The following is a 16018-nucleotide window of genomic DNA, read 5'->3' as shown; positions in this document are numbered from 1 at the left end:
AGGGAAAGCTGGCAACAGCCAAAGCTGCTGCCAGGTGACACCACCTGCACTGCACTGCTCTGCAGCGTGGGTTGGGGTGACCATGGGGCTGGCCAGGGACACCTCTTGGCCCAAGGAGCCTGAATCTGTCACTGGTGAGGTCCCAGCTGTGCCAGCTGTCCTTGGGGAGGCTGCCCCAAGGCTCTGCATGCCATGTGTGAGGGTTCCTGGCTGTGGGCTGCTGCCTTCCTAGGCGCTGGAGAGCAGACCCAATGCCAGCACTACCTGGGGGAAGGACAGCAACACCCCAAGGCCATGGCTGTGCCAAAACAGCAGGGAGAGCTCCTAAAGCAGATGGTGGGCATGGCACGAGGGGGAGAGCTTTGGGAAGCAAAATGACCCAGCCAAGAGGTTCTGAAGGATGTGCAAGAGAGATGGCTGTACAAAAATCACTTTGCTTAGCTGGGCTCCAGGCTGCCAGCTGCAGGCATTGCTGTGGGACCCTGACAGGAGCCTCCCCTCTTCTAAAGTGCAAACCCTCAGGGGTCACCCAGTCCCAGGCACCCTGAGCTGCCTGCCTGGCCCTTGCTGCTGTTTCCAGAGGGAGCCTACAGCTTCGTGTTTGGAAGATCTTAGCCAGCCCTGCTGTTTGTTTAGGAATGAAAGTGAAGCTGAAGATCAAAGGCAGAGCTATTTTGGGGTTTAACTGCCAGGGTGATTTGAAGCTGACAACATGCAGCCTGGGACTATTACTGTCTTCAGTCAGGCCAGAAGGAGAGAAGGAGGGGAAGGAGTCTCAGGTCAATTTTCTGCCTGCTAGGGGCCATTAGTGGTTCCACACAGGAAGCCAGAAGAATAAAATTATCCAGTACTATAAATTCTTCCATAAGCCACAAAACACCACACATTTGCAGCTAATAAACCTGGAGATGCAGTCAGATTAGAAGCTGCAGATGGGACAATGCTGACTGCTCCAGCCCCAGGGCAGCTGGAGAGGCTGCTGCAGTGTCCTGGGGAGACCTGGTGCAGGCTGTGACAGGGACTTCACCCCAGGCCTGAGCTGGCACTCACCAAGCTGCCAGGAAAGGTCACTGCTGCTGCTGCTGTGAGCTGGGCTGGTTGCTGTGGCCAAGCCAAGCACTGGAAATGATTTAATTGGTGCCTGAGAGCCCAAGGGGGCCACAGTGACCATGGAGTTTGACTTCTTGCCCGAGAGCAGCCAGCCAGCTTGACCCAGAGGCCTTACACCAAGGCCATGGCTTGTGGCTGGGCTTGAGCTGGGCAGAGCTGCCTGATTAGCCTGGGAGATTGGACAGGAGCTGTGCCACTGGGTGCCCTCTTTCTGTGCCCTCTCTCCTGGTGTGTGCTGAGTGTTGCCCTTCCCCTGGGGGAGGAGATGCAGCAAGTGGCTATGACAGTTGAAAGGAGGGAGGGGGGATGAGGAAGGACCTAGAGCAGGTCTGAGCCCAGCCAGCCTGGAGCCATGTGCCAGCCCCTCGATGGAGACATGCAAGAGTGTGCAGGGGAGAGAAGTGACCTGGCAGGGGACTCATCTGCCAGGGGCACTGATTTCATTTGGCAAACCAACCACTCTCAAGAATTTCAGTCTCTCCTCTCCCAGCTCAAAGCCATTGTTCCTCAGCCTGGCACTCCCAGCCCTTGTCCAGAGTCCTTCCCCAGCTCTCCTGGAGCCCCTTCAGGCACTGGGGATGCTCTAGGTTCTTCCAGCCTGTCCCCATAGCAGAGGTTCTCCAGCCCTGTGATTATGTTTGTGGCCTCCTATGGACCCTCTCCATCCTTCCTGTTTTGGGGGCCTTATATCTGGACCCAGCCCTGCAGGTGAGGTCTCCCCAGAGCACAGCAGAGGGGCAGGATTCCCTCTCTCCATCTCTGGCCACACTGCTTTGGATGCAGCCCAGGCTGCCCTTGGCCTTCTGTGCTGCCAGTGCCCATTGCTGGCTCCTGTCCAGCTTCTCAGTCACCAGCAGCCCCCCAGGGCCTTTTCCTCAGGGCTGCTTTCTATCACCTCCTGCCCCAGCCTGTACCGACAGGTGCAGGATCCTGCACTTGCTCTTGTTGGACCCCTACCTTCCTTCCCACAGCTCAGGAACTCTGCTGCAGCCAAGCTTGCCTCAGCCCTGCAGGGCTCCCCCAGCAGGGAGGGGATTCTGCCCCTCTGCTCTGCTCTAGTGGGACCCCACCTGCAGCACTGCCTCCACTTCTGGTGCCCCCAGCACAAGAAGGACCTGGAACTGCTGGAGAGGGTCAGGATGAACGAGTTGGGGCTGCTCAGCCTGGAGAAGAGAAGGCTCCAGGGAGACCTTGGGACAAGCTTCCAGTACCTGAAGGGAGCCCAAGAAGGCTGCAGAGGGACTGTGCCCAAAGGCCTGCAGGGACAGGAGCAGGGGCACTGTAAACAGGAGAGCGATGGAGCACTGGAGCAGGCTGCCCAGGGGGGTGTGGAGTCTTCCTCTATGAGGTATTCAAAACCCACCTGGATGTGTTCTGGGTGCCCTGCCCTGGGTGCCCTGCTCTGGCAGGGGCTGGACTGGATGCTCTCCAGAGGTCTCTTCCAGCCCCTAACATTCTGTGAGTCTCCAGGCTCAACCCCCCCAGCTCCCTCAGCTGCTCCTCCCCAGCCCTCTTCTCCAGACCTTTCCCCAGTTTTGTTGCCCTTCCCTCCAGCCCTCAATGTCCTTCTTGGAGTGAGGAGCCCAAAACTGATCCCAGGATTGGAGCTGCAGCCCTCCCAGTGCCCGGTCCAGGGGCATGATCCCTGCCCTGCTCCTGCTGGCCACATTCAGCCAGAGCTCAGAGCTCAGCTGGGCAGCACCCAGCTGCCTCAGGGCCTGGGCTGCAGCCCTCAGGACACTCCTGGGACTCCAGGAGTCTGCTTTTGGAGGAGATGAAGCAAACTGGGACCAGCTGGCTCCAGACAACTGCAGGAGGGAAGTGTCTGGTCCCAGTGCTTCCAGACAGTGCTCTGTGCTCACTGTTTCAGAGGTGGCTCTCTCTGGCTGTCACCTTCCCCAGAGCAGGCAATGGGCTGTGCAGCTCTGCCCTGGAGCAGAGCCAGGCTCTCAGGGGATCAGATATCCACCTGCCCCCTTCCCTTCTCCACCCTCTGACTCTGAGCAGCCAAGGCCCTGCTGAAGCCCCCAGGCAGGGCAGGGTGGGAGCACAGAGCTGAGCTGCCTCTGATGAGCTGCATGGGGACTCACAGCAGGGCTGGAGGAGCTCCAGGGTGCCAGGGAAGGAGCAGAGCAGCTCAGCACAGCAAACAACATCCATGGAGGAGTCAAACCCAGCAGCTGCCTTGGGAGTTGCACAGACTGGGGCTGGCTTCAGCTTTCAAACTGCCCAGGGAGACAAATGCCCCTGGAGGAGCAGGGCAGCTCCTGGCAGGCAGCCTTCCAGGAGAGCAGCCAAGCCTGCCCGGCCCCCAGGGCTTAACCAAGCCTCCCATGAGCTGTGGTGGAGACATTTCCTCCTTCCTGCCTTCCTAGCCCGGGGTGCAGTTGATATTAACTCTCTCTTATTGCTGCCCTGGGAGCTGCAGCTCCGGGAGCAGAGGCTGCAGCTCGTTTGCAGCTCGCTAATTACCCCGGGAAGGGGCTGGGGAGGCCTGCGGGGAGGACAGCTCCTGGGGGGCAAGGCCGGGCAGAGAGAAGCCCTGGAGCCAGAGGGGCTTGGAGCCAGCCCTCCTGGCAGCCCTGTGGTGATTCATTGGGGCTGGGGTTTAACAACCACCCCAAAGGGCTTGAAGTGAGTGGAGGTTGCACTTTCCAAGTGATTTATCTCCTCTGACGGGTGGGGGAGTGGCAGGGATGGGGATGGGGGGGGAGAGGACACAGACAGGGAGCAGCAGGGTCATGACAGGGGAGGCAAGGGCAAGGGCTGCAGGGCCTCCCTGAGCTGCTGCCTGGCAGGTCCGTGTGGGGGATGGGCAGGAGAGCAACTGCTGCCCTGCCTGAGCCTGCAGGCCTCAGCACTTTGGGCTGGCCCTGGGCAGCAGCCATTCATCTCCCATCCCTTCCCCTGCCCCCAGGAGCCATCCCAGGGGGTGGGAGGCAGCATGCTGCTGAGACTCCTTTCTACTCTCTGCCAGTGGCAGGGTCTGGCCTGGCTGCATCTGCCTCCTGCTCCCTGCCCACATCTACCTCCTGCTCCCTGCCCCTTGCTCCCTGTTCCTTGCTCCCTGCTCCCTGCCTCTTGCTCCCTGCTCCCTGTTCTCTCCTCCCTGCTCTCTGCTCCCTGCCCCTTGCTCCCTGCTCCCTGCTCCCTGCCCCTTGCTCCTTGCTCCCTGCCCCTTTCTCCCTGCCACCTGCCCCTTGCTCCCTGTTCTCTCCTCCCTGCTCTCTATCCCTTGCTCCCTGCCCCTTGCTCCCTGCTCCTTGCTCCCTGCTCCCTGTTCCCTCCTCCCTGCCCCTTGCTCCCTGCTCCCTGCCCCTTGCTCCCTGCCCCTTGCTCCCTGTTCCCTCCTCCCTGCTCCCTGCCCCTTGCTCCCTGCCCCTTGCTCCCTGTTCCCTCCTCCCTGCTCCCTGCCCCTTGCTCCCTGTTCCTTGCTCCCTGCTCCCTGCCCCTTGCTCCCTGCTCCTTGCTCCCTGCCCCCTGCCCCCTTGCTCCCTGCTCACACACACTCACCCTCACACACACACTCACACACACTCACCCTCACACACACACTCACAGCTCCCCCTCACACATCCCTTTCCCTCTGTCTCTGTGTTTGGCTACACAGTCTCAGGTCACCTACTCCTATCCTGCACCCTGCAGCGAGCAGTGCCCTGGGCCTTGGCTGTGGGGAGGCACTTCCTGCATTCACAGAACCACTGAAGGGACCTCTGCAGATCACTGAGTAAATCCTCCTGCCAGGGCAGGGTGACCCAGGGCAGGGTGACCTAGAACAGGGTCAGCCAGGGCAGGGTCAGCCAGGGCAGGGCTCCCAGGAACACCTCCAGGGGAGTTTTCAATGTCTCCAGAGGAGACTCCACCACCTCTCTGGGCAGCCTGCTCCAGGGCTCCCTCACCCTTCCATTACAGAAGTTCCTCCTCACGTTCAGATGAACTTCTGGTGTTCAGTCTGTGCCCACTGCCCCTTGTCCTGTCCCTGGGCACCCCTGAACCAAGCCTGGCCCCATCCTCCTGGCACCTGGAAGTATTGATCAGCATTGATCAGATGCCCCTCAGGCTGCTCTCCTCCAGACTGCACAGCCCCAACTCTCTCAGCCTCTCCCCATCCCAGAGCTGTTCCTCAGCAGCTTTGCAGCCCTTTGCTGCAGCCTCTCCAGCAGTTCCCTGAGGTCCTCCCTGGCCACAAGGGCACCTTGGTGACCTTCCCCTCTAGCCTGATCCAGGGCAGCAAAGGGCTGAGCTCAGCACTCTGAGGTGGCAGCGGTGCCCTGCAAGGCATGGGGCAAGGGCAGGTGGACGAGAAACCTAGGCACAAGTCCACTGGCACTGAGATTCACCCCCCACAAGCCCTGCCCTCACAGCTCCCCAGCCCTCTCCCAGGGGCAGCAGTGGGGTCTCCTGTGCTGGACAGTTTGAAGCCTCAGCTTGCCAGGGTGCTGAGCCAGCCAGTTCCAACTCCACCATCACCCAGATGGTCCTTGGGGTCCCTGCCAGCCTGGCATTCTGTGATTCCTTTCTGAGCACCATGGAAGCCTCTGGATGATTTCCTCCTCACAGCTCCCTGAGCTCACAGCCCTGCCTGCCCCAGCACCATGCCCCCAGCACCATGCCCCCAGCCCGAGCACGAGGTCTGGATGTGGCCCAGCATCAGCTCCTGCAGCTGGCTGCTGTTGGCAGCTTCCATCCCATCAACATCCCTGCTCCACAGATGGGCTGCAGAGCAGCTGCCATCTGCTCCACCTCCCCTGCTCCCCACATTGTTGAAGACTGAGAAATTAAGTCCAACATGATTGGGAAATGTAGAAGTTGAGGCCCTTCCCCCCCAGGAGGAAGCTGGGTGCACTGCCTGGTGTTTTGCAGCCTGCATTAAGGACCTGCAGAGCAGCAGCCTGCAGGGCAAAGCAGGAGCAAGGGAGAGAGGTGAGGAGCAGTGTGGCTGGAGCCTCAGCTTTTGGCATGCCCTGCTCCTGCTTCTTGCAAGGGATCACAGAATCACAGAGTGCTGGGGGCTGGAAGGGACCTCCAGAGATCACCCAGCCCAACCCCCCTGCCAGAGCAGGGCACACAGGGACACATCCAGGGGGGCTTTGAATGACTCCAGAGATGGAGACTCCCCCCCTCAGCCTGGGCAGCCTGCTCTGCCACCCTCAGAGGGAAGTTCCTCCTCGTGGAACTGCCTGTGCCCAAGTTTGTGTCCATTGCTCCTTGTCCTGTCCCTGGGCCCTGCTGAGCACAGCCTGGCCCCCTGCCCCTGACAGAGCCCAGGCTGCATCAGCTTGGAAGAGGCCCTTGCAGGTCACCTTGCCCAGCCCTCCTGCACTGAGCAGGGATGCTGCTTCCCCTCAGCTTTTCTTCCCTCTTTTGCTTCTCCACCCCACTCCTCACCCCTCCTGGCACCCCCCCCACCCCTTTGCACCAGGCCATTTGCTGTGGTCCAAACATTGCCTTTGGCCACAGGGCTTCCCCTCTGGCTGCAGGAACCAAGTGTCACCTAAGGACACTGCCACTCTTATTCACTCTGTGCACTTAGGGCTGCGAGGTGCCAAGTATCACCCACCTCCATCACCTAAGACCTGCTTTCATGGCTCAGCCATGCTTGGGGTTGCATCCCAGAGCCCTGCAGGGCTGCTGTGCGTCACCTCCCAGGCTCCTGGGAGCTGCTGAGACAACCTCCACAGGCGCCCAGGCTTTCGAAACCCCCTGGGAACCTGGCCAGAGCAGCTCTGACTTGCTCCCAGCCTTCCTGCCCAGCTTTCCTTCCCAGGAACAGGAGGCTGGAGGGGGGGAGCTGGTGAGCAGCCAAATCCTGCCCTGGCAGAGAACGTTTTCTTGGAGCTACTCTCTGCAGCTCCTTGCTGATGTTTGTCCAGCTGAGCCCCAGGAGGTGTTGCACATCTACCTGTGCCCTCCTCAGCATGGCAAACACAGAGCTGCTCCTGCTCTGCACCTGGCAGAGCTGACTTCTGCACAGTAGCTGCAGGTCAGTATGAGGGAAACAAGAAGTCACTCAGCTGCCTTCACTTCTCCTCCTTGCTGCCCTCCTAAAGCACCAGGGCCAAGCCCTCTCCAAGAGCAGAGTTGCTGCTCTGGGATCTGCATGCAGTCAAAGCACAGAATCACAGAGTGGTTTGGGCTGGCAAAGCCCTCTGAGATCCCCCAGGCCAACACCAACCCAGCCCCCCCATGGCCACCAAACCCTGGCCCCAGGTGCCATGGCCACAGCTTGCTGCAACCCCTCCAGCCATGGGGACTCCACCACCTCCCTGGGCAGCCTCTGCCAGGCCCTGACCACTCCTCCAGCAAAGCCATTTGGCCTCCTCTCCAACCTCAGCCTCCCCTGGCACAATTTCAGGCCAGTTCCTCTCCTTCTGTCCCCTGAGCCTGGGGAGCAGAGCCCAACCCCCTGGCTGCAGCCTCCTCTCAGGGAGCTGCAGAGAGCAATGAGGTCTCCCTCAGCCTCCTCTGCTCCAGGCTCAAGCCCCCCAGCTCCCTCAGCTGCTCTTGCCCAGCCCTGCTCTCCAGCCCCTTCCCCAGCTCTGTTCCCTTCCCTGGCCCTGCTCCAGTCCTCAATGTCCCTCCTGGAGTGAGTGACCCAGAACTGAACCCAGGATTTGGTGGGACCCGAGGCAGGCATGCAGTGTGGCTGTGCCAGGGCAGCTGAGGCCTGCCTGGTGCTGCTCCTCTTAAGGCTTTGGCTGCATTTGGTAAAACCAGAAGGCTCCCTGAGTAGCTGAGTCTGAGGAGGAACCTTTCCCTCTGGGGGCAGAGGCTTCCACACCTCAACCCTCAGCGTTCCTGAGAAACCTGAGAGATGTTTTTACAGCCCAGCTCCTCAGCTGCTCAGCTGTGTGCCTGGCTTGTGGGCAGCATCTGGCCACAGCTGCTCCTTTCAGGCAGCCTGGGGAGGCTTCTGTCCTCACCAGCTCTCAGCATCCTGCAGGAGGTAACACCCCCAGGGGTAGCTGAGAGCACAGCCTGGCCTCCAGCGGCCCAGGGACCCTGCTGAGAGCTGTCAGCAGCCTGCAATCCTCCTCCCAGGGAAAGGGTTGTGCAGAGGCTCTGACAGGCTCCACATGCACAGCAGCTGAGGGGTGCAGGGGAGATGCAGGTCCAGCAGCTGGGCAGGGCCGAGGCAGCCCAGCCCTGAGCCACCAGGCTTGGGCAGCAGGGCAGAGGAGTGCTGGGGGTCCCAGGAGGGGGATGGCTCCACCTGAGGAGCAGCACAGGGAGCTGCTGGAAGATCAGGGAGCTGGCAGGCTGGCTGTGGGGCAGGGAGGGTTGGAGTCATAGAATCGTTTGGGTTGGAAAAGACTTCTGAGAGCAGCAACTCCACCAACACCTCTGAGCCAGGCTGGAGAGGACCTCTGAGGTCATCAAGTCCAGCCCCCAGGTGCTCAGGCCAGCAGGAGCAGAACAGGCTCACTGTCTCTTGAGGACACTCCTTCAGTGTGACCAGACCTGGAAGAGTGGAGATCTAGCACCCAGCTCTGTCCCTGCAGCTGCAGGCAGCCTGTGGGGGCTGGGGGCTGTGGCATCCCCACTTGTACAAGCCTGGACACAGGCAGCTGTGCAGCAGAGACCCTGCCCCACAGGGGCAACCCCTGCAGGGCAAACACTGCCAGGGCTGCCTGTCAGCAGGGACAGCAGGGACATGGCCTGAAATTGTGCCAGGGGAGGCTGAGGTTGGAGAGGAGGCCAAATGTCTTTGCTGGAGGAGTGGTCAGGGCCTGGCAGAGGCTGCCCAGGGAGGTGGTGGAGTCCCCATGGCTGGAGGGGTTGCAGCAAGGGGTGGCCATGGGGCCGTGGTGGGGTTGGGCTGCTGGCTGAACTCAGAGAGCTTTGCCAACCCAAACAGTTCTGTGATTCCATTCTGTGGCAGGAGAGAGAGCCTGCAGAGAGCCCAGGCCCTGCAGAGAGCCCAGGCCCTGCAGGGAGCCCAGGCCCTGCAGAGCTATGTCCCTAAAGGGACTGGGAGCCAGGGAGGGAGACTGAGCTGCCCTGACTGCTGGGCAGCATCTCAGATGGGCAATGATGGGCAAAGGAAGTGCTAGAGCCAGGGCAAGGGAGTGTCTGTGGAGATGGAATCATCAACCACAGTAAAACAGGGGCCAGCTCCTTCTCTGCAGCTCCATCCTGCTTGGGCTGGGCAGCAGGGTGGCCTTGAGCACCTTGGTTGCAGGAGAAGGTGTCCCTGATGGAGGCTGGGAGGCTGCTGCATGCTGTGCCTGGGGTATGGCCCAAGGAGGGTTTTCTTTTCCATCAGCAAGTCCTCCACTCCCTGCTGCAGCTCCTTTTGTGCTGCCTGGATGCCACCACTCTGCCCACCAGAAGTGCCTGGGAAGAAAGCCAAGCTGGCACAGGGACAGAGGGCACCTCTGGGTCACCAGAGATCATCCAGCAGCCTCCCTTCCCACATCACCCCTGGCAGGGTTCAGTCTCTGCCCAGCTGAGTCCTTCTGGGTGGCCCTAGGATGTGCCAGCCTGAAAGTCAGAGCCAGTGTGTGTCCTGGTCCTGCCCCCAGGGCTGTGTCTAGGGCCCAAGGGCTTGCTTGCAGCTCCCACTCTTGCCCGGTCACTGCTGCTGGCACCGTGCTGGGCACACAGGGGCTCTGTCTCCTTGAGTGGCACTTGAATGCTGGGAGGTGTCACCTCCTCTGCCAGCACCCAGAGCCCCCTGGCAAGGAGAGAGGGCCTGACTCTGACCCCAGGGCCTGCAAGCAGGGACTTGCTTCTCCACCAGCCAGGGCAGCAGGCAGCTCTCCCAGGCTCCCAGGCCAGAGCATGGCACATGAGACCAAGCAGAGCACAGTGCTGTGTGCAAGGCAAGGTGTCACATGGGTGTCTCTCTGAGCTCAGGGTGAACCTTCTGCTGCTCATGAAGATGTGGCCTGGGAGAGAGTTCACTCCTGCTGCCCATTCCAGCCCCTGCCCCGAGGTCTCCTGCCCCACTGCCTGCCCAGCTGTGCCCACGGTGCAAGGGGAAGGCAGCTGGCTGTGGGTGATGCCAGCTGACACTGCACCAACTTGAGATTCCACAGATCCCCAAGGGGTTCTTCAGCCTCGAAATCCAGCCAGCCCCTAGTGGTGGTGGCCTCAGAAGGGACCATGTCCAGGTGGGGAGGAGGAGGGGACCCTGGCTGAGGGCATGCATGCTCACCTGGAGTGCACCAGGACTGCACTGTGTCCAGGGCCTCAGGACCCCTTTAGGACATGTGCAGACCCCTCTGCAGCAGCAGCAGCAGCAGCAGAGCCAGACCAGCTGGCAGAGATGCAGGGACAAAGCCCAGCCTGCCACCACCACAAGAAGCATCATGTCCTGGACACCTGCTCGCTGGGCCTGGGGCAGCCCTGCTGCTGCCTTCAGAGTGTGGTGAGGAGTGAAGGTGCAGTGGGGCTGAGGCAGAGGCCCCAGCCCTCTGCAGGGCTGTGCTGGAGCAGAGGAGCCCCCTGAAAAGCAGAAGGGAGGAGAGGAGAGGAGAGGAGAGGAGAGGAGAGGAGAGGAGAGGAGAGGAGAGGAGAGGAGAGGAGAGGAGAGGAGAGGAGAGGAGAGGAGAGGAGAGGGGAGAGGAGAGGAGAGGAGAGGAGAGGAGAGGAGAGGAGAGGAGAGGAGAGGAGAGGAGAGGAGAGGAGAGGAGAGGGGAGGAGAGGGGAGAGGAGAGGAGAGGAGAGGAGAGGAGAGGAGAGGAGAGGAGAGGAGAGGAGAGGAGAGGAGAGGAGAGGAGAGAGGAGAGGAGAGGAGAGGAGAGGAGAGGAGAGGAGAGGAGAGGAGAGGAGAGGAGAGGAGAGGAGAGGAGAGGAGAGGAGAGGAGAGGAGAGGAGAGGAGAGGAGAGGAGAGGAGAGGAGAGGAGAGGAGAGGAGAGGAGAGGAGAGGAGAGGAGAGGAGAGGAGAGGAGAGGAGAGGAGAGGAGAGGGGAGGGGAGGAGAGGGGAGGGGAAGAGAGGGGAGGGGAGGGGAGGGAGGAGACTCACAGTGTTTCCAGGCTGTGCAGCCCCTCGAAGCCGTTGGCCCCCAGGCTCTGGATCCGGTTGTTGTGCAGGTGCCTGTGGACAGAGCAGGGATGGTCAGTGGGGGGCAAGCTGACCCCTCCCAGGCAGCCTGCCCCAGGGCCCAGGGCCCTCTTGCCAGCTGAGCACAGGCTGGGCTGCCCTGGGGGGGGTCGTTAGAAGTCCCTCTGCCCCTCTGGCCCCATGGGACACTCGCTAGGGGCTACAGAGCCTGCAGAGCAGCTCCAGAGCAGCTCCAGAGCTCCCACTCCTCCCAGGAGATCCAGGCTGCCGCAGGAGCTTCCCACAGCCCTCTCCTTTGGGAGCTGCTGGCTGGCTCTGGATGAACAGGCTTAAGCAAGAAGCTTCAAGGAACAGCCTGGGGCTCCCCTCACATCCATCCCAGCCCTGCAGAGAGCTGTGTGGCTTCAGCAGCTGCTCTCAGGCTGCTGCCTAAGGACAGAGTCACATTTGGACTCCTCAGAGCCTTGCAAGGAGGCTTTGGGCCTGCACTCATCCTGTCAGTCACAGTTTATTATCATCTTCACTTGCAAAAGCAATTGGAAATGCTGCCAGTGCCTCATCAGCTGCAGTCTGACTGCAGTGGAAATTGTCTTCAGTTGAAGGCTTTGGGGCTGCTGGCTGAGGTGCAGGCCCATGGGACAAGCTCTGCACTCAGGCAGTTTTCTCCCTCTGCCCTTTCATCCTGGTGCATGAAAGGCAAATGCTGGGGAAAGCAACCTGGAGTGGTGCTGCCCTGAGCCAAGGCAAACCCTCTTGTGGGTCACTCCTGCTCAAGGGCCTGGGTGCACTTGGTAGAGGGTGCAGGAGGATGTCAAAGTCGGATGTGGACCACCAGGAGAGGTGGTTGGGCTGCGAGCAGGCAGCAGTGGGAGCTGGCTGATGGTAACTGCTCTGTGCTGCTGCTTTCACCATTTCTCTGCAGTGCTGAAGGCCTGGGGGCTTCCCAGCCTCAGTGCTGCCAGGGGAGAGCCACATGTTGGCCTTTGGGAGCTCTAGAGGTGCTGAGATCCCCTGGAGTCTCACCTGCTGGGCTCCCTGTTTCCTGGGCCTCTTTCTCCCAGTGTCAGTCTTTTGGCAAAGGCAAGACCTTCATCCCTGGATTCTTCCTCCCTGGCTGCCAGAGCCTGGCTGTGTTGTGTGCACAGCTGAGTGGTTTTGCCACCTGCCTGGGGGGAGCCACAGGGCCCACTGTGAAATCCCACCCAGGGTATCTCACAGTCCATACCTTGGGGCAGCCTGAGGAAAGCCTGCTGGGAAGCAGGAGAGGATAACCCTGCTCTGGCCAGGCTGCCCTCCAGCACAGCAGTGCTGCCCATGCTGGCACTGGGCTGGGTGCAGACACATGCCCACAGAGGGGGTGAGGTCCTCTGGGTCAGGACACTCTCCCAGCTCTCTGTCAGGGTAGGTTCCCTCATCAGTTCATTTCACAGTCCAGGTCCTCCCCCAGCACAGAGCAGCAGGAGGTTAATCTGCTGCCACACTCTCGCCTGTGGGCCCTTGCCCACGCTCAGGGATGCTCCAGCCCTTGTCCAACGCTGCTGCCTCCTTCCAAGGGCCTGGGGGAGCCTGCACATTGGCAGGTGGATCAATGGCTTCCTCCTTATTTGCTGCTTGATCTAAATCTGTCTTGGCTTGACAAATCTCTCCCTCCACCTGGATTTGAGGGTGAGCTCCTTGGCTGAGCACAGGCAGCTCTCACTGCCAAGTGTTCCAGGGTGAAACAGGAGGGAGCTGGGAGTGGAGGAGCAGCCAGGCTCTGGGGCAGTTTGGTAGGGGCTTGCAAAACAGAAACCAGCCCAAGAAGGATGTTTGTTGTTGGGCTGGGAACACACAAACATGTCAAGGGAGGGGAAAGGTGTGTGATGAATTGTGTTTGCTCCTTGGAGCAAGTGGGAAGGAGGGAAAGGAAGGAGCCTGCAGGAGAACTCGGTGTGATTGTGACTCCCAGAGGAGAAAAGCAGCTGAGATACATCAGAATCTGACAGGAGAGCTTTTGCTTTGTCACTAGGGAAAGAAGTTCAAGCCCAGGGGGTTTCCTCCATCAGCTGCCATGGAACACCTCCAGAGCAGGTTGCCCTTCCTTCACTTGGCACTTCCACTGCCCAACAGTTTTGTGTCCCTTTGAGCACTGGATGCTGCATTTGGTTTGCATCTGGAGCTGCAATCACAGCAAGCAGTGCCTTGAGGTCCTCTTGCCCCACAGCTGTGTCCTGTGAGGAGACACCCTGGGGAGAAAGGGAGTGCTGGGTGCTGGGGAGGTGTTGGGGTGGCACAAGAGGACACCTTGCCTGAGCTGGGCCCTGCTGAGGAGCTGAGTGCCACTCAGGTCAGGCAAGGAGACAGGACAGAAAAGCCATCACCTGCTGTGTTTATATTGGGCTCCAAAGTGCTTTGTCTGGAGGCAGAGTGATGAAAACCATCAGCAGGATGTTCAAGTGATCAGCAACCCCCAAAAAGGTCCTATAAAAAAGCTGAAGTCTGCAGTTGTTCCCCAACCACATGGCAAGAATAGAAACAGGAGAGCTGGAGAGGTAAACACTGCAGAAGGCCTTCCTGCCCCCCCCTGCCCTGCCTGCTTCTGCTCCTCGGGTAAACAAATGCTGGCAAGAGGGATTGCAACACCTCCAGTGTTTGTCAGCCTGGGCCAGGCTCAGCCCACACCACCTCATGCTCTGCCCTGCTAATTGGCTCTGGGCTATAAAAAAACCTTTCTGATAGGCAAAGCCAGGAGCAGCCTGGAAGCCCTTGCTGCTGGAGCCAGTATCCCACCACTGCCCACAGAGCTCTGTGTAGCTCCCTTTGCAGGGGGAGGTGCAGGGAGGTGGCTGAGGCTCCATCCCTGGAGATAGTCAAGGTGAGGCTGGACAGGGCCCTGGCAGCCTGATCTGGTGGAGGATGTCCCTGCTGAGTGCAAGGGCTGGGACTGGATGAGCTCTGGAGCTCCCTTCCCACCCAGAGCATTCTGTGACTGATTGTGAGTGAGGCTGGTTTGGAGCCATCCGTGAGAGCAGCTTTGTGCAGGGAGGAGCAGGACAGTCACTGCTGCTTTCTGGCCTGGGGGTGGACTTGTTTCCAGTTCCTGCACTTCCACTGGAGACCAGGGGCCTCTTTGAGAGCAGTTTTGACCTCTGGTGGGATGGCAGAGAGCTTGCTCCATGTGCTCCTGCAGCAGCACAAGTGCCACCGCATGCCATGAGCCAGGCTGGCTGTGCCAGGGGGCCCCACACTGTGCCTGGCTGCAAGGCAATGTCACTTGCAGGGCCTGGAGGCTTCCAAATGGCCACAACCCCACTGGCAACTTCATAGAACCACAGAAGGTAGGGGCTGGAAGGGACCTCTGGAGCTCATCCAGTCCCAGCCCCTGCCAGAGCAGGGCAGCCAGGGCAGGGCACACAGAACACATCCAGGTGGGGCTTGGAAGGCTCCAGGAGACTCCACAACCTCTGTGGGCAGCCTGCTCCAGGCTCCAGCAGCCTCACTCCTCATGTTGAGGTGGAACCTCCTGGGTTCCAGTCTGTGTCCACTGCCCTTCAGCCTGCCACAGGACACCACTGAACAGAGCCTGGCACCTCCCTGCCCCCACTCTGCAGGTGTTTGTAGACCTCAGTGAGATCCTCTTGCAGCCTTCCCAGCCTTTCCTTATCAGTCCCTTCATCATCCTCATAGCCTCTGCTGGACTCTCTCCAGCAGTTCCCTGCCCCTCTTGACCTGGGGAGCCCAGAACTGGACACAAGGCTCCAGATGTGGTCTCACCAAGGCAGAGTAGAGGGGGGGGAGCTGCAAGCCTGGAGATGCCACCTGCAAGGGCAGAGGCCACTTCCACCTTGCAGAGAGGGTCAGCAGAGGAGCTGCTGGGCTGAGTGGTGCTCACTGAAGCTGCTTCTCTGGGGGAGGAGGAGAGCAGAAGGGAAGGGAAAGGGAAATGAAATCACAGCTGCATTGTGCACTGCTCTGGAGGCTGAAGGTGCTTCTGGTAGCCACATTGTTAATGGGGAGGATAATTTGGAACAGGTGCAGGGAAGAGCAATAAAAATGATCCAAGGGCTGGAAAAATCCAGGGTGGAGCCTTGGAAAGCTCAATCTGCTTAGCTTATTAAAAGAGGATCAAGGGGATGTGTGCTGTGACCTGGAGGATTCTGCCTGCCTGGAAAATGGTTCTGTGATTTAGTGGAGGAAAAAAAACCCAACCCAACAAGAAGAAGTGTCTGAAGTCAAAGCCAAGGGAAGCTCAGATGGGAAATGGGAGTTGGGTTTGGATGATTAACCACTGGAGCACACTACAAAGGGAAGTGGTGGAGCCTCCATCACTTTCATTTCTAATGGCTTCAGGTTTTCTTCTCCAAAGGACAAATGCAGACCTTCCCCAGCAGTTATTTGCAGCAGAGGATAAGAACCAAGTTCAGAGCTGAGCTCTCCCCTGGCCCAGCCTTTGCCATGGTGAATTTCCAGCTCTCTGGTGGCCAAATCGTCAGCCTGGCCATGGAAAAGTGGAGAGCCACAGATCACAGGTGCTGCAAATCCCCACGGGGGGTTTCTGGCAGGGAGGACTCAGCATCAGGCCTGCCTGGTGAAGAATGGAGCCTGGTCAGGACTGACATTGCCAGGGGGGCCCTGGACTGCTCCTCACTGCTTCCCTGAATGCTGGAGAGGGAAATTCACTTTTGCCAAGCAGAGTGCTTGGCCCTCAGAGGGCAAAGGCACTCTGCAAAGGAAAGGCCATGGATGGACCCCAGATGCTCCAGGGGATCCTGCTCTGAGGAATAATGAAGTGCACCTTGCCTGGCACTCCCCAGCAGCACAGAGGTGCCCAAGAAGTTCTCAGAGATGCACTTGTGAGCTGCAGGGGAAGGCAGAGCTGCACAGGGCAGCCCTGGCACTGATCTAGCTGGGGGCTGTT

The 16018-nt window shown here is 59.9% G+C and overlaps 1 protein-coding gene across 2 annotated transcripts in view; it reads right to left on the bottom strand.

The window, feature by feature from the left end:
* LGR6 (leucine rich repeat containing G protein-coupled receptor 6) overlaps window positions 1-16018 on the bottom strand; it is a 209049-nt gene that overhangs the window by 54636 nt on the left and 138395 nt on the right. For both annotated transcript variants that reach the window (XM_068164663.1, XM_068164662.1), the window contains one exon: window positions 11083-11154. In XM_068164663.1, coding sequence (XP_068020764.1) covers window positions 11083-11154 — 72 coding nt within the window. The remainder of the gene's footprint in view (window positions 1-11082; window positions 11155-16018) is intronic.

Source organism: Melanerpes formicivorus, unplaced genomic scaffold, assembly GCF_026170545.1.
Source record: "Melanerpes formicivorus ecotype bairdi unplaced genomic scaffold, bMelFor1.0.p_v2 SCAF_82, whole genome shotgun sequence".
In the NCBI taxonomy this organism is placed as follows: domain Eukaryota; kingdom Metazoa; phylum Chordata; class Aves; order Piciformes; family Picidae; genus Melanerpes; species Melanerpes formicivorus.
The sequence above is the reverse complement of the archived record's forward strand: the minus strand, read 5'-3'. Positions and strand labels throughout refer to the sequence as shown.